Source organism: Canis lupus, chromosome 9, assembly GCF_011100685.1.
Source record: "Canis lupus familiaris isolate Mischka breed German Shepherd chromosome 9, alternate assembly UU_Cfam_GSD_1.0, whole genome shotgun sequence".
NCBI lineage: Eukaryota > Metazoa > Chordata > Mammalia > Carnivora > Canidae > Canis > Canis lupus.
The window spans coordinates 37,831,866-37,854,610 of NC_049230.1; the positions used below are offsets into that span (position 1 = coordinate 37,831,866).

At 44.8% G+C, this 22,745-nt stretch overlaps 2 protein-coding genes and 1 long non-coding RNA gene across 7 annotated transcripts in view; 1 reads left to right on the top strand and 2 right to left on the bottom strand.

Moving 5' to 3' along the window:
* The window catches only part of TAF15 (TATA-box binding protein associated factor 15), a 30,286-nt gene extending 21,376 nt beyond the window's left edge, over positions 1 to 8,910 (bottom strand). Inside the window, exons 1-2 of the mRNA XM_038548084.1 lie at positions 8,719 to 8,910; positions 1,568 to 1,607 (exon numbers count right to left, since the gene is read on the bottom strand). Of these exons, the coding sequence (XP_038404012.1) occupies positions 1,568 to 1,607; positions 8,719 to 8,725 (47 nt within the window). The 5' untranslated portion in view covers positions 8,726 to 8,910. The remainder of the gene's footprint in view (positions 1 to 1,567; positions 1,608 to 8,718) is intronic.
* Positions 8,911 to 8,990: 80 nt separating this feature from the next.
* MMP28 (matrix metallopeptidase 28) overlaps positions 8,991 to 22,745 on the top strand; it is a 34,356-nt gene continuing 20,601 nt past the window's right edge. For 2 of the 5 annotated variants that reach the window (XM_038548079.1, XM_038548080.1), the window contains exon 1: positions 20,089 to 20,396. In XM_038548079.1, coding sequence (XP_038404007.1) covers positions 20,286 to 20,396 — 111 coding nt within the window. In that variant the 5' untranslated portion in view covers positions 20,089 to 20,285. Of the gene's footprint in view, positions 9,330 to 9,716; positions 9,970 to 20,088; positions 20,397 to 20,460; positions 20,618 to 22,745 lie in introns of those variants that run through there. The other 3 variants (XM_038548082.1, XM_038548081.1, XM_038548083.1) reach the window with 3 other exon arrangements.
* LOC111097422 lies at positions 16,006 to 19,786 on the bottom strand. The gene is made up of 3 exons (XR_005364653.1): positions 19,334 to 19,786; positions 16,578 to 16,758; positions 16,006 to 16,442 (listed from the first exon to the last, which is right to left on the bottom strand). It is a non-coding gene; the product is annotated as an uncharacterized LOC111097422 (long non-coding RNA).

Consider the following 22,745-nt stretch of genomic DNA (forward strand, 5'->3'; position numbering starts at 1 on the left):
TGACCAGACTGTTAAGACATAAATGAAGTCACTCCCAGACTCTTGAATACCAAACAAGCACCTAAAGTTTAGCTTTGACAATCTTTCACAAATGTAACTAGGTTAGAACTAGAAAATCTAAATAAATAAATAAATAAATAAACGAACTAGAAAATCTCAAGAGAATTATACTTGGGTGTGGGGAGGGATTACATGGAAGCAAGACCCATAATAAAAATCTGAGACAGAAAAATAACTTTTTAAGTTAACACTTTAATCAAATTAGCTATGTTTTCACAGATTAATTTCTTCTCACCATCTTAAATCTACCTTTCAATTCCTAGAAAAGGCACTATAGGCACTAAAAGTCCAATTTCTGCCTCAGTAATTAAAAGCATGTATATCTTCAGAGTACTATCACAGAATAAAATTATATTGTATCTCCAGTGTCATAACACAGTCTGGCATATAGTTTGTTGACTGAATCAATTTACCTTCCTCAGATTTGAACTTTAATTTTACAGCATGTAAATTCTAACAAGTCAGAAACAAACTTTCTCAAAATATGTCCCCCCCCGCCTAAATATTTGCAAAAAAAAAAAAAAAAAAATCTTTTTTATCAATCCAGAGCTATAAAGTGCTAACAGAATTTAGCTTTATAAAATATATTTCACTGAATAAACATTTGCTAGTTGCCTATTATGAGGTTAGCACTACTCTATGAGAACAGAAAAGTAAGTCAAACCAGTTTTGTTCTTATGAATATCAAAACTTGAGGACAGAAGACACCTGAGATGCTATTCTGAATATCTCACGTTGAGATGCAAAAACATTTATAGTGTAACTTGAAGGCTGTGTTTCTGGCAAGTAAAAGAACCCACTGCATGCATACAGTCACATAAAAACAGACTTTTCTTTTTATTTTAAGCATGGCAAGGAGTCCTTTTAAAATGCTCAACATTTCTATTATAGTGCTTAAAGAAAATCTGCTCTGAAAAATAAATAACATATTATATACAATCAAAAACTGAAATGCTGGGGCGCCTGGGTGGCTCAGATGATTAAGCATCTGCCTTCTGCTCAGGTCATTATCTCAGAGTCCTGGGATCAAGTGCCACATTGGGCTCTCTGCTCCACAGGAAGCCGCTTCTCCCTCTCCCTCTGCCTGCCACTCCTCCTGCTTGTGCTCTCCCTCTCTGTCAAATAAATAAATAAATAAACAAATAAATAAAATCTTAAAAAAAAAAAAATAACCTGAAATGCTTTAAGAACCTGTTATATAGTTCAATTGTTTAAATCTTTTTAATAGTTTCATTTTAAAAATTTCCTGAAGTAAACATACTATAAAATATCTATGAGATTTGTTTTAATCTCTAGGGGGCTCCTGTATTTACAGATTCAAGTGGCTTTTTTAAAAAGGAAAAAATGTTTTAGTACATATGTACACAGGCCTTTCCCCCTTGACAAGCTAACATTTAACTCTAAGAAATCCAGATACCAAATCTCAAAAGGAATGCTTGACTAAACATTATCTTTATCCCCCTCAGTTCTACTCTTACATAGTATTATTAAAATGTGTATACTTTACCTTTGCTGGTCACCCCCAGACTGACCGTAAGTTCCAGAATCTAAAACACATAAAAAGAATTTTAAATCTTATTTAAAATGATGCTTCCCTCAAAGGCTGACTTTAGCTTTTATAGATGAAATGTGTTAAGAAAATGTAGTAGAAACAGGAAAAAAACTAGTTAAAATTACTGTATTTACAGTAACTATATCTTTGAAAAAGAGCATTCTATTAAATGTGTCCTGATGGTCACAAGAACCAAGTGAACAAATATATAACCATCAAAGAAAAATTCATCCTTTTTTAACAAAAGCTCAACTCAAGCTACCTGTATATACAAAAAGACATCTACTGAAACTAATCAAGACCAAAAAATGGGGGGTGGGGGGGTGGGGGGGGTGGGGGGTGGGGGGGGTGTAGTGGGCTACACTCTGACAAGATAAATCCCCAGGATTACATTGACTTGTGAATCCTCAGCAGCCCAACAGACTTCATTCCCCTATAATGGACTGGTTTGGCTGCCAGCAGCAACTAATAGATTTCTGAACTTTGGTAAAAGCAGCTAAGTTAGTTGTTTAGCCCAAACTTTACCAAGCTTCCAAGGACTTGACCAACTGGTACACCAACTCAGCAATACCTGCTTCGCGCTTCCTTTCCAGCAATAAAAGCTACCAAGGAATGCAAGACTTAATTAAATAATGTCAAAAAAACTTTTTTTAACCATGAGCTTTTCTCAATAATTCAAAATGTCAGGTATATCAAAAACTTTTGAAGAGGCTCTGTCCTTTACGTTTCTACTGTCAAACGAATGACCTAAGCTTATTAGTAATGAATAAAAGTAATATTATATGAAACATTCTTACAACTGCAAAAAATCACTCCATCTGAAACTACTGACCATTAGGGCCAATCTCATCCAACATGAAACAAAATCATTTGCTGTCAAACAGTTCTGAAAACCCACCAGAAATCAAATGAGTGACATCTTCATTCAATTCACATAAAGCTACAATATGAAAACATTGCCGCTGGCAGTAGAAATAGAGGACATCAAATTTGCCACTCATCAGTAACAGAAATATACAATCAGATTCAACAAGATTATTCTTCTAAATCCTTAATTATAAGAATATTGAATGAAATCCTGACAAACTACTTCCTTCTATGAATGTAAAGGACTTAAGGCTGAGATGAAAAATAAATTATGCATCACTGCCATACCCATAATAAAATGACCACAGATTCATAGCTAATTAACCAAATACACTATGAAAAGCACTCAGAGGGATCCCTGGGTGGCGCAGTGGTTTGGCGCCTGCCTTTGGCCCAGGGCGCGATCCTGGAGACCCGGGATCGAATCCCACATCAGGCTCCCAGTGCATGGAGCCTGCTTCTCCCTCTGCCTGTGTCTCTGCCTCTCTCTCTCTCTGTGTCTATCATAAAAAAAAAAAAAAAAAAAAAAAAAGAAAAGCACTCAGAATCTAATTGGACCAGAGATTAGATACAGCCACCAAATGAGAAAGGCAATTAGCTTCAACCAAATCAGAAACTAAAAAGAATTATGAAAAAAAAATTAAAAAAATAAAAAAATAAAAAGAATTATGAAGGGCAAGATGGGGTGTATGTGTAAAACTTAAGGTACCCTGGGGATAAAAGCAGCTTTGGCTTCAATTACATCACAAGGCATAGATGGGGGTTCTCCCAATGAGAGTGGAGTCCAAGATCTGTTTATTTCCCTTTCACTCAAGCAAAATTATATAAGTACACAGCATATAGGTCATGTAACCCTGGCTCAAATCCAGGAAGTATGAGTTAATAATTTTAACCCAGTCACCTTGGTCCTCTGAAATTTTGTAATTTTTTATATGACTTTAGTTGGCTGACTTTAAAACTCCAGAAAATATATATATTGACTAGTAAGTACGGCCCTTAGTATAAATAATGAGGAAATACAGAGGTCTTATATTCATCAAAGAAAATGAGTTTGTAAATATTATTTACAGTATTTCAAACTACTGCTCTTAATGAACCTTGTGTCTGAATCCATGATTTAGAAATGCTTTCATTTCCAAGTGTATAGGGTTTTGATTCTGTTTTTGTCTTCCAGTTATTGCAGCCAGAAAAGATATTTTCTCTATTATTCCTGGTACTTATTAGGATTTGCTCTTTTTTGCTTTTCCCCCTTGGTAAAGATTTTACTTGCATAAATGCCCCTAATGTGCTTGAAAAGAACTGTGTATTTCCTAAATGTTGAGTCAATTCTGTTAAGTCTAGATACTTGTTGGTTATTTCATACTAATAACATTCGGTCCACTTAACCTATTAACGACACAGAAAGGTATACTAAAAAAAAAAAAAACCTCCATTTAGCCATAGACTTGTCAATTCTATTTTTTTTTTTTTGCTTTCTGTATTTTGAGGCTATACTGTCACGCAGATGAAAGTACAGATTTACATACTTGTGATGAATATCCTTTTAACATTACATTATGACAAAAAATGTCCAAACTTTATTTTGACTGTTAATATAACTAAACAATCTTGCTTTTGGTTGGTGTTTGCCTGGTTAATCTTCTATTTCTATATTTCCAACATTTCTTATTCTTGTTTTAGGTATATCATTTCTGAACAATATACAGATCATTTTTTCCCCACTGTGAAACTTTCAACTGGCGTTTTCACATTTTTTACTACTACTTTTTATTTACTCTTACATGCCTATATACTAGATTTTACTTACTAGGGTTTTCTTTTTCCTTGTAACTCCTTTCCTGCCTCCTACTAGATGTTCTTTACTTTTTCCCCTATTGCTTTGGAAGATAAACATTCAATTTTTTTTAATGTTATCACTCATAATTTAATATGTTCAATTTTTAACATGCACTCTTGACAAAATTCAAAATGATCTTCAACCTTCACTAGAATTAATCACAATACTACAATGGCAAGCAACCACAGCCTTCACATGTTATTTTGCTTCCATTTTTTAACTTCCAAATGTAATCACCTTAACTTCAATGTTCCATTCTGTTAATACTTGCTTTTTATTTACTGTGTTTGCTTCTATTGTTTTTTGCATGCTATTTCTCCTTTCTGGATTCAATTTTTCTTTAGCTCCTTTGGCAAAGGCCTGAAAGTGGTATTCTTAGTCTTTAGACTTGGGGTCATCTCATTATTTTCCAGTTTCTTAGAACTTTAAAGTCTACCAATCTTCCTCTGGTAGGCAATTGGTATTTCATAATCTAAAGCTTCACATCAACGTATCTAGGTATTAACTGATTTGTAATGTCTCACATTTGAAACTACTTATTGATTCAAAATACTCATCAATCTTAGAGAATTCTCAACTCTAATATTGATTCCTATTCTCTTAGAAGATATATTATACACATATTAAATGTATGACATTGCTTCTTAACCTGTTTCTTAATCTTGTTTTTTATCTCCTGAATTGGATTGTGGGTAATTGTCTTCTACTTCACTAATTTCTTCTGCTAGGTCTGCAATTCAACTTAACCACAGTTTCTACTTCTAGTAGATATACTTGGTTCTTTTTATTTTTTTTTTAAGATTGTTATTTATTTATTCATGAGAAACACACCAGAGAGGCAGAGACATAGGCAGAGACAGAAGCAGGCTCCTCACAGGGAGCCCGAAGTGGGACTCGATCCCGGAACTCCGGGATCACACTCTGAGCCCAAAGCAGATGCTCAACCGCTGAGCCACCCAGGCATCCCTACTCGGTTTTTTTTAAATCTACATGACCTTTCTTCATAATATCTTGGTCTTAGGGTTGACTCCTTCTGTTAGGTTTTTTTTTTTTTTTTTTTTTTTTTTTTTTTTTTTTATGATAGTCACACAGAGAGAGAGAGGCACAGAGACACAGGCAGAGGGAGAAGCAGGCTCCATGCACCGGGAGCCCGATGTGGGATTCGATCCCAGGTCTCCGGGATCGCGCCCTGGGCCAAAGGCAGGCGCCAAACTGCTGCGCCACCCAGGGATCCCCTTCTGTTAGGTTTTTAACAATTTCAAACATAGATTTGCTTTCATATTACCTGCTAAGGGTTCTAACCTCGTTTATCTCAAACTCTCATTTTGGTGAACTGTTTCTGAGTTCTCTAATTCTTTAATGTGAATCTTTTGTGAATCTTATTTTTCCTAGAAAAGTCCTGTGACCTAGGCTGTGAAATTTCCTCCAGAAAAGGTTTTTCATTTGTTTCTACCAGGAGCCCCAAGGTTATTACCAGCCCAGAACCAATTTTTGTTAATTTCTTGGCTTAAGTCTTCCTGGACTCCCATAACTAGCCTAAATACACACCCAAATTGTATGAAGCACAGTTCCCAGGTTACAAATTCTCAGGAAAAGACTTTTTTCACTCAGGGCCCAAGGTTCCTTATTATCCGTTATGCTGATACAAAGGTTTTTTTTTTTTCTAGTTTATTCTTTCACTGTCTAAAGACAGTCTTTCAAACATCTAGGTTTATATAAGGTCTCAGTTCCCACTACCTGACTCTAACAGTCTCAAGGTTTCATCTATCCTTAGTTACTTGGGTGATAAAGTCTCAGGGCGCCTGGGTGGCTCAGTTGGTTAAGTGTCTGCCTTTAGCTCAAGTCATGATCATGGAGTCCTGGGAATGGCACCAAATCAGCTCCCAGCTCAGCTGGGGGCCTGCTTCTCCCTCTCCCTCTGCCCCTTACCCAAGTCTTTAAATGATGGGACCTACACCCTCCTCTTCAGGGCAACTGTCAAGCTAGCTCTAAGCTGGCTGGCTTCTACTTCATTTCTGGCAGTTAGGTCTTGCCCTTTCTTTTTTGTAAATTCTTCCACTTCTGGTGTTCGTAGATAGAGGATTTTCAATTTATTTTGGTCTGCCATATTGCCAAAATGAGAAGTATCAAAATTTTGTTAATTTTTGTATGTATAACTGATATTAAATTTGATTCTAACTTGAAGGTGTCAAATAGTTCACATTAGTAAACAATATTTGAATGTCTGAGAATCTGACAATATTTACACTTTTTACTTATTTATGGACTATGTAAGCACTTATATTTTATTAACCTTATAAGTTTTCTCTGTCAGGCATCTGGAATGGTTGAGCCTGCAAATGTTTAAAGGATTAACTAAACTTAATGCAATTAGCTATTTACGGGGAGTTTACTATAACATTTATTAACTGAAACATTCACCAAAAAACAAGTCAAAAAGTGCTTCTTTTTTATAAAGTCAGAAGTATTTTCATACATGTTTCACAAAATGTATAAACAGTATATAACACTAAGTAGAACTTAAAGATTCTCACTTTAATGGACTTCATTTAGAAACAATCAATTACTATAATGTTCTTTTTACATGTGAAAGCCAATCTTATTATTTAAAAAACTTAACTTACAAAGTGACAAGTATCTAGTGTCTTGGTACTTTGAAGATCACTACTAATGGATAAACCAGCTTACACTCTAATATGACACACTGATAATCCTGAATTTTGCAGATGGTAACCTCTAAAATTTAATCTTCCATAAAAGCTACGCAGTCCTGATAAAAATAGCGATTGTTTTACACCAATAAAAATGTTCAAAATCAAGACACACCAATAGTTTTTAATGTCCGTTAAAACGATAAATTTCCCCATGAGGGTAGGACAATCTTTTTATTTTCTTTCCAAACCATGGAATGGGTCACACACTTCCTAAGGACATACTTCTAGATACTTCTGTGGAGCTTTATCAGACTTCATTCCAAATTATGCACCCAGTAAAAGATGTACCTACCAATGTCTACTTTTTTCTTTGTGCAAGGATTAAATGCTGAAAGAAGAGAGAAATCCTGTGCAGTTAACAGCCTCTTCCATCAGCTAAGTGCCCCCTTCCACAAAAGCTCAATATTCAGGCTTAACATTAATGTTACTCTGAGGAATGTTTATTATTCTTCTGTCCAGCCAGTCTTGTTAATTGGCCTCATCTCAGCCTGATACTTGCTTTTTGTCACATCATTTCCAACCTTCTACAAGACTGGATCTGCAGGGGGCAGGAGAAGGGGGGATTGTTTGGTTGTGGGGTTTTTTGGGGTTTTTTTGTTTTTGTTCTTTTTTTAATACCAACAGGTCCTCCCTTAAAAAACGTAAGACTGTGCCAGCAGTCACTTTCATCCCGATCGTAGGGCTTCAAGGAAATGTTCTGCTTTTCCACGTGAAACGTGACCTCTCATGATGTTTTCTAGCCAGTGAATAGCTGGATCTCTGCAGCCTGTGAGGTGCCCACAACAGAGGATCTTGTGCGGTTAACGAGGGCTGCTAAATCTAGAGAGCATTGGTGTTCCAGACTTTGTATTCGAGTTTAGCAGGATCTGAACTGACTGCCCTGAAGAGATCACTGCCTTTCGTGTAAGACTGCCTTTCCTCTGGCCTGCATGCTTTAAGGTGAACGCCACATGTACCTACAGAAGTCTATCCAGAATAGAAAAAGCTCTCTTTCAGGCTCTTGTGGGAGATAAACAACTGGAGGAAGGGGAGAAAAATGAAGAGGGTGAGGAGGAAGCTGAATTATATGCAAACACCCCCATTCAAATCCGAGTGATCTGCGGTAGTGGGAAATGTCGGTAAGTAGGATTTCGTGCAAGGCAACGTCCTTTGAAAGGGCTCCCAGAGCGTCAAGACCCCCACCTGATGAATGGGTGAGTCAGGAAGGCCCAGCTCCACTTCACAGATGGGGAAACTGAGGTACGAGGCGGCGAGACGGCTGGCCCGAGGCCTCGCTGAAAGATCTGAGGCGGAGCGGAGAACCAGAAGCACCGATTCTCTCAGGCGGATGCTCTAATCACGGGCTCCCCCCGCCCCTGCGATGGCGTAGACGGCCTCCGCCCCCCCCACCCTACCCCCCCACCAACTCACACACCCTCCCCGGGAGCTGCACGTCTCCTCAGGTTCCAAGGACAGGGTCAAAAAAAAGGAGGGAGCCCGATGCGCTCCCGCCGAGATTTGCAGACGGAGAGCGTTGGGAGCGTGCGTCCCTCCAGTCCAATATGGCGGCGGCCCCGGCCGCCCCCCCACCCCAAGCCTCCCTCAGGGCCGGAGGCTCTCCCTCGGGGCCCCCAGGTGGGCGGGAAGACTGCCCAACCCCGCCAGGCCCCTTCTCGCCGCTGCCGCTGCTCGCTGAAGGAGTCACCTACCCGACATGACTAACGGCCGCAGCGCGGAGCCCCCAGAGCCCGCCGAGAACAAGGAATAGGAAAGCCAGGCGGCGCGGCGGCCGGAGCGGTACTGAGGGCGGCGCGGCGAGCTTAGCCCGACTGCGGGGCCTCGGCAGCCAATCAGAGGCCGGAGGACGGTACCACCGCGCCACGGCGCGAGGGGTGGTTCTGTACGAGCACCAGCCTGCGAACGCCGCGGACTTCAGAAACTGCCTCTCCTCTCCCCTCCGCGGGCGGTACCATTATTGAGAGGGAATTGAGAAGAGAAAGTACCAAAGCCGCCAGGAGCGTGGGGGAGGGAGCCGAGCCTACTCTCTCCGTCCTAGTTCCAGTCCTACTTCTGACTTTTATTGCGGCTGACAGAATTCGAGGTTGGGAAGCGAAAGAGGGGAGGCCTTATAAACACGGACTATTCGGTTAGAAAAGGCCTCTTTTCCCCTGAAATTTTGAATGGTATGCCCTCGCTCGCTCCGCGGTGGTTGCGGACAGCTGGAGCCACCTGGGGGCGTTGGGTGTCGCCGAGCGCGGGGACGGGAAAGTCGTGATCGCCTCCCGGTCTAACTACCTTGTCAAGTGAAACAGACTACAAGGTGAGACTGGAACAAATGCGCGCATTAAAACGAAACCACAGGGACGCCTGGGTGCTCAGCGGTTGAGCGTCTGCCTTCGGCCCAGGACGTGATTCTGGGATCTGGGATCCGGGATCGAGTCCCTCATGGGGCTCCCTGCGAGGAGCCTGCTTCTCCCTCTGCCTGTGTCTCTGCCTCTCTCTCTCTCTCTCTCTCTCTCTCTCTCTCATGAATACATAAAAACAAAAACGAAACCACACGCGTACCCAGCCTTGAGAATGTGGTGGGGTGGGAGGTCGAGCTTTAGTTTTCAGGGCTGTCGTATGGCCAGCTCTAATTATCCGGCACCTTACATCATCTCATTTAATTCTCACAACACACTGATGAAATATTATCCTGACGTTACAGGCGTGATTACTCACTTGCCCTAGGTCGCACAACTAGTAAATGGCCAACGTGGAATTCGAATCCCAGTAACCAGACACCTTTGCCTGTGGATTTAACCATTACGCTGCACTCGCCTGGTGGGCGCTGGAGCTCCCGAGTATGAAATGAGGCTGTGAAAGCTCAGAGAGTACAAAAGGACATTTTCCCCCAAGGGCATCGCAACATCTGAATGGAGCCAGAGAAGAAGAGCGAGAAGTTGACCTAGTGAAGTGGGGTAATAAAGCGCTTTACACTAGTTGTAAAACAAGTAATTCTGTGTGGTTGGAGTTTACTCTCCAGGGAAGAATGGTAGAAGAGGCCAGAAAAGTAGAGGGCTAAATAGTCCATACCTTGCAAAATACAGTGCATTAGGGTTTGTGCTTTATCTTGAGGGCGCTGGGAAGCCAGAGGATTTTAAAGGAAGGTCACATTTGCATTTCCAGCCTGCAGTATGAAAAATGAATGGAGATGATAGATGCCTAAAAAAGCAAGGGGGCCAATGCGATCATTCTGGGGAGAGATCACAGTGCCCTGGAATTATGTTATAACTTGGGGATAGAGGTAAATGAAGAGAGATCCCTGAGATAATTCTGTGGTAGACCGGGCAAGATCTAGTGACCAATTTGGGAGAGAGGAGCTAAGGGAGAGTGAGAAGTGAATTACGAGTTTCCCACTTAGATGAGTGGTCAGATGGTGATATCATTCACTGTGGTGGAGAACAGGAGGAGGAGCAAGCTGGAGGTGAAGGTAGAGGGAGAAGTTCAGAATTAACATCTTCAGGTCAGAAAAATGACATGAGGTCATCTCTCCTCATTATACTATCAGTAATTGAACACTCAACTTTAGATATCGAGGGTCACAGAGCTCTCTGGATACGTCCAAACAAGCAAAGTTAAAGGAATAAAAATTCCTTCATGACTAAAAATGATTCAGCCATTCAGCCTGTACACTGAGGAAGGCAACCCAGAGGGGGAAATGATGGGCATGTGCAATCACAGGAGAGCATTGTGTTAGGGTTGGGGTAAACTTCTAGATTGTTCTTTTTTTATTTTATTTTTTTACTATTGGGTTTTTTTTTTAAGATGGAAATACAAAAGGTATTGTTCATCATTGTCCCCTTAAGTTTGTACCATCAGTTCATTCATTCATGCATGTATGCATTCTTCACTCAACTGCCATCTCCTGAGGTCTACTTGATGTCAGGCCTTGGAAGGCCTGGAGGTAGAGAAATAGGAAGCACAATGATCCTGTCCTCCAGAAACTCCAGTCTCATAAAAAAGACAATAAAAACCTTTTTTTTTTTTAATTTTATTTATTTATTCATGAGAGACACAGAGAGAGGCAGAGGGAGAAGCAGGCTCCATGCAGGAAGCCCGATGTGGGACTCGATCCTGGGACTCCAGGATCACGCCCTGAGCCAAGGGCAGACGCTCAACTGCTGAGCCACCCAGGCGTCCCACAGTACAAACCTTTAATTCCAAAAACCACTGAATGTGTTAGAATTGGAAGATGCAGACGGTGCTCCGAGAACAGAGTAAGAGCACCTAGCCCACGCGAAGGATGGACAAGGTATTAAGGAAGGCTTCCTGAAGGAGATACCTCCTAAGCTGAATTTCAAAGAAAGAACAGGAATTAGGCCAGGGGTGTATATCAGGAACAGCATGCTCCTGGGTAGAAAGGGCTGTATTTGCAGAGACTATGAGAGAGAAAAGTGCCAGGAATTGCAAGTGGTTCTGTCTGGCTTGTCTGTAGACCTGCAGAAGTGGACAGTGGTGATAAATGATGAGTGAAAGAAGTACACAGAAGCCACATCTTGAAGAGCTTTGTGTGCCTCAGAGGAATTTGGATACTAAATCAAAAACAATAGAAAAGAGGCACCTGGTTGACTCAATCCAAAGAGCAGGTGATTCTCGATCTCCAGGTGATGAGCTCAAGCCCCACGTTGGATGTAGAGATTACTTTAAAAATAAAATCCTGCGCAGCCCTGGTGGCCTAGCGGTTTAGTGCCGCCTTCAGCCCAGGGTGTGATTCTGGAGTCCCAGGATCGAGTCCCATATCGGGCTCCCTGTATGGAGCCTGTGTCTCTGCCCCTCTCTCTCTCTCTGCGTCTCTCATGAATAAATAAATAAAATCCTTAAAACAGCAACAATGTGGAACTTCTGGGGAATCTAATCAGAGGAATGGCATTTAGATTTTTATATTCATTATTTCTTTCAATATTCTGGACAGCTCCATGAAACAGGTATTACTGTTGTCCACATTTTGTAGATGAGAACACTGGGGCTCCAGGAAGTGAATCTCTTTACCAAGTTCACACAGCTAATTAGGGACAGAAGCAGAGCTCACATCCAGGCCTTTGGACCCAAGCCCAGGGTCCTTTTTTACAGCATCCCTGGTCTCTCAAACATGAAACACAGAACTCCTCCCAAGTCTGTATTGCTCTGGGGCTTCTTCCCAAGGGCCTTCTCTACCAGGAACTGATTCACATATTGAGTCCTGTTGCCTCCTGTCTTCCAGGCTTTTGCCTGTGAATGATTACTGGAACCAACTTTAATCTTCACCCAGCCATTCTTCATGTTACAGGATCCTGCTCCCTCTGCATCCACTATCCTGGCCTCACTCTGCACAGTTAGGGAAGACAGCAGGTACATTTTACACATCAGCTTTAGCAGACTGTACCTGGAAAGGTCTTAGTACAGGACCTGTTTGCCCTTGATCCATTCTTCAGGTTCTCACTTGGAGAGCTAACCCCCTACCCCCACCCCAGGCTACCTTCCAGTTTCAGAGATTCCCTCAGGTGGTAGCTTCCAGCTAGAATCGGCCAATAGGCAACTTGGTGGAAAATCAGATGGTGAAAAAAGGGAGAAGCCTGGGTTATGTCTCCCCGTCCTTCTCTGCCATCAGCAGTGTCTCAAGCAGCATCTGTCTTCTCCAGAGAGCATTTCTATCTGTGACCCTGACTCCTGGGATTCTGTAACCTCAATCCTTCAACCCTCCCTCCATCACTCCAGCCTATGGCTGGTAGTCTTGCTGTTAAAAATTTCTGAGTTGCTTCCATCTCCTGTTTGGCTTCCCAACCCTTCCACCGCAGGTGTAGTCCCTTGTAGGGCCCTGTAAGGACAGTGAACTTTCTTAGAGTGAGAGGGGAAGCCAGGAGAGGGAGCCACTTAAGCAGAGCCACGATGGGATCTGACTTGTATTACTGGCGTTGCTCTGGCTGCTGTCTTGAGAATGGACCATAGGGGGCAGAAAGGTTATTGTTCCCACCAGAGTAAAAACCAGACCACAATGATCTTTTGTCTCTTTTGAAATCCTGTGGAACTCTTAGTTGTACCACATCTTTTGAGGCTTGCTACCTGATTAGATGCTGATTTGTTTTCCAGCTGGGTTGCCTAGTTCCCCTCTGAACTTCGCGTGTGTCACATAGTGCCTGAAACAGTAGGCACTGGGACGCCTGGGTGGCTCAGTGGTTGAGCATCTGCCTTTGGCTCAGGGTGTGACCCCGCGGTCCTGGGATTGAGTCCCACATCAGGCTCCCTGCATGGAGTCGGCTCCTCCCTCTGCCTACGTCTCTGCCTCTCTGTGTCTCTGATGAATAAATAAATAAAATTTAAAAAAAAAAAACAGTAGGCACTAAAAGGTGGGGGCGGGGGAGTGCTTGTATTTAACGAATGAATAAATAAATGAGGGGGGAAATGGCATGACCTGACTGACTTGTCTGTAAACTCATCAAGCTCAAAGACCTTTTTTAAAGATTTTATTTATTTGAGAATGAGAGAAAGCATGAGCAGTTGGGAGGGGCAGAGGGAGAAGCAGACTCCCAGAGAAGCTGGGAGCCTAATGTAGGGCTCAATCCCAGGACCCTGAGATCCTAACCTGAGCCACCCAGGCACCCTCAAAGACCTTCTGTAGGAATTTGCTACATCTCCCACAAGCACCAAGTAAGAGTTCACAGAGCATTGTTCAAAGACTGACAGCCGGCTCTGTGCCAGGTATCACAGGCTGTAAGCAGTCCTAGCCATCATCACCACCCTCCCACCCTTACCCCAGGAGATGTCCCTGGAGCTCTGCTCCAGCCTTCCTAGAGAGCAGGCCTCCTGCGAAGATTTCCCTGAGGCTCTGCACCGGCAGGAGTTGATTCCTTGCAAATGACCTATCCTCTGGACGGTGGCAGGCACTTCCTGTTTGGGGTGGAAAGGAACCAGACACTTTCCTGTTAGCAGGTCTTTTAAGCAAAGCAGCAGATGCTGAGCAGGTCCTGGCCAGCCTTTCAAGCCAGATGCCTGGCAGTTAGACAGTCTTTATGTGGAAGGGAAGTGGGGCACAGAGCCAGATTGGCTAGGCTTTTATTGTGCTCCTTGCAAGTCCCCTGGGTCCTGCTGTGTGTAAAAAACAAACCAGAAGAGGCTGTCGCCCTGCGCCCTGTAAAATCCTGCAAAATCGTGATGAGGATTAGGATAGATGGGGCTGCACTGAACCAGAAAGCACTCATTGCCTGGCAAGGAGGTGCTCATGTGTTTGTCCTAGGGCAGGCTTGTGTATGTCATCTGGATATGAGCATATCCCAGCGTGAACCTGTGCAGAGAATACATGCATGTATGCACCCAATATCTACCACTTGATAGGATTTGACAGTTAATAATTGTCTAGTTTGCTCCCTATAGCAAATCGGGGTAGCAGAAAAGGCAGGGATTATTGTCCTGTTTTAAAATGGCAGAAACTCAGAGAGGTTAGTAGACTTGCAAGGGATAACAGAGTAAGAACAGATTAAGATTCAAACCCAGGTCTGTCTCACTCCAAATTTTCTATTCACTGCTTTTTCCAATCTCCTATGAGCATGTGCATGTTTGTTTCGGTACAGGGAGGTAGATAGGCAGGTAAACTTGTGAACGTGACCCAGACTAAAGAGAGCACATCCATATGTGCTAGAGAGAGGAAATTTCTCTTCCAGAGGCAGAAGTGGTTGCTAAAGAGTCAGGACTTCTAAAATTGAATCACAGCTAAAAATCCATGGAGGTTATAGTCAATAATGAATCCAAATTATCACAGCTAACCTCCTTACAACTCTGGGGAACACTTCCTCTTCAGGACTCCCAAACTAATCCCATGTCTTTCTTTTTCTTATTCCTATGATTGTGATTTGGGGAGTTTGGTCATTCTCTTAGTGCTTTTCTCCAAAGCCCAGAATTCCTTCTGATAAAATCTACTTTGTGTTCTGCACACTTCCTGGGAAGGAGGAAGGGGCAGAGACAAAGCTAATTGTTTCTCATAAGAGAGAAACTGAGGCCCAGAAAGGGCCTTGTCCAGGTCCATACATCCTGCCTGATTCAAGGGGTCCTGGTCAGGAAGACAATTCACTGGCCAGCTGCTGCCTTCTGTCAGAGAAGAAAGAATGGCCCAGGCAGCTGCCAGCCACTCCCTTGGGCATGCAACATGCCCAAGCTCTGGCATGAGTCTCACAGAAATCCTGTCCACTCTGGGAGAACTGGGAGGAACTGTGGATTTGAACTGAGCCCCAGTGCAGAGAGAGAGGGGGGAAGCAGCTCTTTCTGAAGAGGAGAAATGGAGAGGATTGCCAGCCTAGCTGGATCAGGAACTTGTTCAGCCAAGACAGGGAAGGAGGGAAGGAGAGAGCCAGACCCTTGGAAAACCTAGCCCCATCTTCTCCTTGATCATTGTTATCTAGTATTTAGTGATTTAGTAGGTCTGGCATTGAGCTCAGGAATCTGAATCTTGGGACACCTGGATGGCTTCATGGTTGAGCATCTGCCTTTGACTTGGGTTGTGATCCCGGGGTCCTGGGATCGAGTCCCACATTGGCCTCCCTGCAGGGAGCCTGCATCTCCCTCTGCCTGTGTTTCTGCCTCTTCTCTTTCGGTGTCTCTCATGAATAAATAAATAAAATCTTAAAAAAAAAAAAAGGAATCTGAATCTTTATTATGTGCCTCCAGGTGATTCAATGCAGGTGATCCAGTGATCTTTTGACTTGAGGTGAGACAGTATAGCGTTTAGGAGCTCAAGGTCTGGGACACCTGGGTGCCTCAGCAATTGGGCGCCTGCGTTAGCCGGTCCTGGAGACCTGGAATCGAGTCCCACATGGGGCTCCCTGCATGGAGTCTGCTTCTCCCTCTGCCTGTGTCTCTGCCTCTCTCTCTGTCTCTCATGAATTAAATAAATCCCTATAAAAAAAAAAAAAAGAGCTCAAGATCTGGAGTTATACTATCTGGGTTTGAACCCTGGCTCCGTTCCTAGATTTGTGACCTTGGACAAATGATATAATCTCTGTGCCGCCGTTTCCTCATCTTTAAAATAAAGATGCTTATAATAGTAGCTTTCTCATAAGGAAGCTGCAAAGATTCAATGACACAATTTATGCAAAGCACATAACACATACATGGCACATGTTAATATCTCAGTGAGTATTAACCACTATTATTTGTTCCAATTCCTCATTCCCATCCCCACCCCCACTCCCACCAGAGGAAGAAATAATGGTATTGGATTAACACAGGAACTTGTCTTCAGAGGATTGTTTTGGATGTGATTGATCCAAAACCATTCTCCCTCCCACCCCATCATTCTTCCGATGCTCTTGCTGTGGACTGAGCTTCTTCCAATGAAATACTCTGCCTTTCTCATCTTCCTTTCTCCATGCTCCTCTCAGATGGCACGCCACCCCATCCAAAGTTATTTGGCTCAGGATGTGTCCTGGAAAGTAAAAACATACAGCAAGTCAGTTGTGGAGCTGCATAGGCCCCTGGATTCCTGAAGAAGATCACAGAATTTGGTGCTCTGGGACTTAGTAAACTTTTGAGGCAGAAAGGAATTGAAACTCCTGCTTACCCAGGTTCTAACCAAGGAAACAAGCTGTCTTCCTAGGAAATTGAGACATCCTATGCCAAAGCATGGTTGAAGCCCAGGATGAGTGCGTTCTGCATAAATTCTTGCACATCCAAGTCTGGATGGTATCTCCAAGGGACCACAAACAAATGAAGTGGAACAGGTGAGGATTGGATGAAATAATCTAACCAAGAACACAAAAGGAAAACAGAGGAAGTAAACGTTCAAACACAACCATGGTGGCTAGTTTTTGAGGTTCAGGGGCCATTGCTAACCTGGGAGGCAGAGAAAGGCAGGTTCAGCTCTCTGAGTGTCTCAATCCTTCCAGTCACTCAGCCCTCCAGGGAAGCACTGCTTCCAGCCTTCCTCTCTCCTCCCAGTGCAGCGTAAATGGACACCCTCTGGGATGTGCTGGAGAGAGGGGTGGAGAAATTCTGCCTGGAGGGAGAACTGGCAAATCTGGGCTTGACTCCAGCTTGGCCAACAGTGTCCTAGCCAGCTGGTGCTCCTCAGAGCTACCTGCCCTAAAGCAGAGTTGTATCTAGCCTTTGTCACCTATTGATGTGGAGAAAGGGGAACCCTCTTGCACTGTTGGTGGGAATGCAAACTGTTGCAGCCACTTTAGGAAACAGTACAGAGGTTCCTCAAAAAGTTAAAAATAGAACTACCTTATGATCCAGCAGTCACACTACTAGGTATTTACCCAGAGAATACAAACATAACAAGTCAAAGGGATACACGCACCCCAATATTTACAGCAACATTATCCACAATAGTCAAATTATGGAAACAGCCCAAGTGCCCATTAATTGATGAACGGATAAAGATGTGAGATTCTATTACATATATGTAATAGAATTTTACTCAGCCATAAAAAAGAATGAAATCTTGCCATTTGCAATAGCATGGATGGAGCTAGAGAGTACTGTGCTAGGCAAAATAACTCAGAGAAAGACAAATACTATATGATTTCACTCTTGTAGAATTTAAGAAACAAAACAAACAAGCAAAGGGGAAAAAAGAGAAACAAACCAAGAAACAGACTTTTAACTATAGGTAACAAAAACCAACGGTTATCAGAGGGAAGGTGGGGGATGGGTGAAATAGGGGGTAGGGATTAAGAAGTGCACTTGTGATGAGCACAGGTGTTATATGGAAGTGCTGAATCACTCTAACTGTACACCTGAAAGTAGTATTACACTGTATGTTCACTAACTGAATTTAAATAAAAACCTGAAAAAAATCCTTGGTCAAGGGCAGTGTATGCCACATCACACATGCAACCTTCAGACAACACATGCACACAGACATACACACACACTCTTGGGTTGCTAGATAAAATAGAGGCCACCAAATTAAACTTGAATTTCCTATTAACAATTAATCATTGGGATCCCTGGGTGGCGCAGCGGTTTGGCGCCTGCCTTTGGCCCAGGGCGCGATCCTGGAGACCCCGGATCGAATCCCACATCGGGCTCCCGGTGCATGGAGCCTGCTTCTCCCTCTGCCTATGTCTCTCTGCCTCTCTCTCTTTCTCTCTCTGTGACTATCATAAATAAATAAAAATTCTAAAAAAAGAATTCAAAAAAAATCATTTTTTTAGTCTAAGTATGTCCCAAATGTTGCATTAGTACATACTTATTCTAAAAAATTATTTGTCGTTAATCTGGTGCTCAAATTTAACAGGACATCCTGTATTTTTATTTGCTAAATCTAGAAACGCTACCCCACCAGCTTCAGAATCTCCCTCCTCTCTTAGCTCAGGGCAGGACTTTGCTTGAACCTGCAGCCTGTCACAGTGCTGTCCTTAGTTGAGAACCTTCGTTCCAGTCTGCCCTGCTAGACTGAAAGCTCTCTGAGGGGAAGGCCCAGGCCTTGCCCACCATCTGTGGGCCTCCGTTCCAGGCAAGGACGCTCCTCACGGATGTGCACAAGGGCATGGGCGGAGAAGGGGCATGGATGGACTAACAGATCCATTACAACTCTATGCCCACTGCAGGGCCCTGGCTCAGGCGGGGCGAAGGCCACTTTTTATTCACTGGCCTGCGCCCCAGATGCGCCCGTTTCTAATTGGTTCGCCCAGGAGGAGAGTCCCCTTTTCATTGGTCGGCTGGGAGGTGGGCGGGGCCTATTTCCAATTAGACCCCCGTAGGGACCCTCTTTCAAAATCTGTCCAAGAGGTGCCTTTTAGACATTCCTCCACCAGACAGACACCTTTTTTTTTTTTTTTTAATAACACAAAAACCTTCTGTGTGCTACTGAGGCTTTAAACCTTAGGATAAGAACACTGCAATACATTTGCTCAGCACCTTAGACATTCCAAACTACTTTACACTATGAACTCAGGGGATCCGCACAAACAGTCCCCCAGAGGTCAGTATCATTGCGCCGTTTAAATTTCACAGATTAGCAAATTGAGACCAGAAGAGGGAGAGCACCCTGCTCGCAGTCACCAAGGCAATTAATGAAAACAGTTTACTTTTGTTCAGTGTGAGTTTAGCGCAGGCTCTCACATAAATATCGTTTTGTTCCCCCTTTGCTAAGGACTCTGTGGAATACATAAAGCCAAGCACTTTACACTCATTTTCTCTTTTAATCTTCATGCACCTCTGAGAACTAAATGTCATCTGCTCTCATTTTATCGATGAGGAAACTGAAGCTCGAAGCGGTTAAATCTTTTGCCAAAAGTCACGAAGCTGCAGCCTACCACTTATTAATTGCATACTGCACGATGTCAGGTACAGTGCTCAGTTACTTACAGACATTATTCCCTCCTTTAATGCTCCCTAAACCACATGATATTGGTATTCTTATTATCGACATTTAGTGATGAGAAAAATATGTTCAGAGGGACGTCTGGTGGCTCAGTAGTTGAGCATCTGCCTTCTGCTCAGGGCGAGATCCGGGTCCTGGAATCGAGTCCCACGTCGGGGTCCCCGCAGGGGGCCTGCTTCTCCCTCTGCCTGTGTCTCTGCCTCTCTGGGGTGTCCTTCATGAATAAATAAATAAAACCTTTAAAAGAAAAGAAAAAATATGTGAGTGACTTGCCCAAGACCACACAACCAGCAAGTAACTGAAGCAGGATTCACCGGCTAGTAAAGAAACAGATCTAGAACTCAAACCCAATCCTTCTGACCCCAGCCCAGGGCCTGGCTCCCTGCCAGCCCGGCTGAAATGATCAGTGACCCTCAGGTCGGCCAGGACCCTCCCTGATGGAAGTCTTAGGTAGCCCTTCTTCCCCCGCCCTCCCGGGAGCGACCCGGATCCACTGGAGGTGGCCGGCGAGAGGGAGGGTGGGCAGGGCGGCGGCGGGCACCCGGCCAGGCGGTGCAGCCTGCGGAAGAGGCTCCGGGACCGCGGCGCGTTCCAGCGGCGGAGCGGAGTGGGTGGGGCCGGAGTGCCCGGCCCCCGCCCCCGCCCCCGCCCCCGCCCCTCCTGCCTCCCTTCCTCCTTTGCCTTCCCGGTCCCGGGGCGGGCGACCCGCAGGCAGGCGCTGCTCCACCCCGGGCCGGCTCCCGGCGAAGCGCCCGGCGGGGCCGCCCTGCGCACGGAGCCGGGGCCCCCGCGAGTCCCCGGTGCCTCCCGCTCCGCGCAGGGGCGGCGCAGGGCTGGAGCCTCCGCGGGGCCCCGGGCGCCGCTGACCGCCTGGAGCAGCCCGGCGCGCGGGGCCTGCCCACGGGTCCCGCGCCCCGCGTGGGCGGCGGGGTGGATATGGCTGCGCGTGTGGGCCTCCTGCTGCGCGCCCTGTGGCTGCTGCTGTGGGGCGGCCTGGACGCCCAGCTCGCCGAGCGCGGAGGCCAGGAGCTGCGCCGGGAGGCGGAGGTAACGGAGGCGTGAGGGGCGGCGAGCGGGGCGCGAGCCGGAGACCCTCCGGAACTTTGCAGGCAGGTCAGCCAGCCTCTCCTCCGAGCTGGCAATGCGCGTCACCCTGCCCCGCGGCTCACACAAAGCCTGGGGCGCGTTCTCCCCGGCCGGAGCTGGGACCACACAGGCGCGCGGATCTGCATTGACCTTCCCGGACGGGGGAAGGAGGAAGCGACCAGGTGGGACAGGCGGGCAACAGCTGGGAGAGAGGTAGCCCCGGCACCCCAGCTAGGCACAGAGCTGCTCTGCGGTCCCTCGCCGCCGAGGCAGCATTCGTCGGGTGCCCCGAGCCCTCGCAGAGGCTGCAGAGCCCCCCTAGATCGGTGAGGTGGACAGGGTGTCACCGGCAAGCGGGGACACAGGAGACAGCACTGGCTTCCTGGGCTGGTGCTGCCGCGCGACCAGCTTGAACAAGTCAGCGTCCAAGCTCGGGACTGGTTTCTTAGCCTGTAAAATGGGTGAGAGTATTTTAGCCTCAAGAACTGCTTTCTAAGGAGCTTTGGAACGGTGCTTCGGGACCGGACTTGAGAAAGGGCGGGGACGTGGAGGTGAACCTTAATTTAAAACTTCTCCTTTCATTTTCGTGAGTAGGACTAGGGTCACCACTATTTTAAGGAGAAGTTCTAAATTCCTGAGCCCGGTGCCCTGCCCTGAGAAAGACTCTTGCTCCCTAAAGAGCTTCATTCCTGCTCTAAAACTCCCAGTCAAGAACTTCTCAGTACCCTCCCATTCCCCTTCCCTAGAAGAGGCATGCTGGATCTAAGAAACCTCCAGAATGAAGAAGCCCCCACCGAATGGCTCTTCCTTCCATCAGCCAGCTCCCATCACTATTCTGGAATATTTGGAAATAACCCTGTTTCAACAACGAGGTCCCCCCTCTCCCATTCCAAGCGCTGGTCTCTTGTTTTGTGCTCTCTGCTTCTGCACATTTGGGAATCGCTGTTTCACTGAATTTAGAATCTTACAACATCAAGTGTACAGTCCTCATGGCCCCAGGAGAAGGCTTCTGTCTACCAAGCCAAGTCCTATTAAGAGTCCCATACCACCTCCCCCCAAGTCTGGGTCCCAGGCAATCCTTGGCAGGAGAACAGAGACAATATCTCTGCCGCCCATGCCTGTGGTGGCCCCAGATGGAGAGAATTTAATCTTGGGGTGTGCTTGGGAAACATAATACTAAGCAGATTGAGTCTCTTGCAGTCTATTTAACAATATTGGGGGAAGGGGAGTTTTTACCTCTGAGAACAGGACATATTTTAAAAGTATAAAAAACTCTGGAAATGTGGATGTGTTTCTAAATGCCTATGCATGTACATATGTACGTATATGCAAATTGGGGGTGTTAGTATGTCTATATGTGCTTCTGTAAATGGCTAATTGCAAGAACTTCAGTATCAGACAGATGTGTGTGCAAACCAAAAGTGAATCATTTAATCTCTCTGAACCTCAGTTTTCTTCTCTGTACAATGGAGGTTACAAATGCTTGTTTCATAAGACTGTTGTGGGTTTCATGGAGATAATGCATATAAAACACTCAGCACAGTGCCTGCTCTGTAGGACACAGTCTATAAAAGGAAATTGCTCTCAATACTCTTCTCATTATTATCTGTATCATTATTTTAGGGAACAGAGCTTCAGATTAAAAGTCCTGACCTGATCAGGGCACTTGGGTGGCTCAGTCAGTTAAGCATCTGACTTCCGCTCAGGTCATGAGCTTGGAATCCTGGGATCAAGCCCTGCTCAGCAGGGAATCTGCTGATTTCTCTGCCCCTCTCCTCACTCATGTTCACTCACTCTCTCTCTCTCAAATACATAAAAATCTTCAAAAAAAAAAAAAAGTACTAGCTCAGTGACTAGCTCTCCTAGAACAATAATACAGGACAAAATATGCTAGAAAACTATTTTCAGCATTCGACAACAGGAGGCACAGAGCTATAATTCCTAGGAGATGGTGTTGCAGTTACTATGGCTACATTATAAATTACCCCAGAACTTAGTGAAGTAAAACAAACATTTATTATGTGCATAGATACTATGTGTCAGGATTTCAAACAGGGCACATCAGGGCAGTGTGTCTCTACAATGTTCAGGGTTGGAATCATCTGGCTGTCGGGGGCGGGGGGGGGGCACCATTCTCTCCTATGGGCCTATCCACGTGGTTTCTCCATATCGGCTAGTTTGGTCCCAAATTTGGTAGTTGGGTCTCTAGAATGAGTATTCCAAAAGAGAGAGAGAGAATGAGAGAGAGAGGGCAAGCAGAAGTCAAATCCTCTTTAGGACTGAGACTAAGGAGTGTCATAGCATCACTCT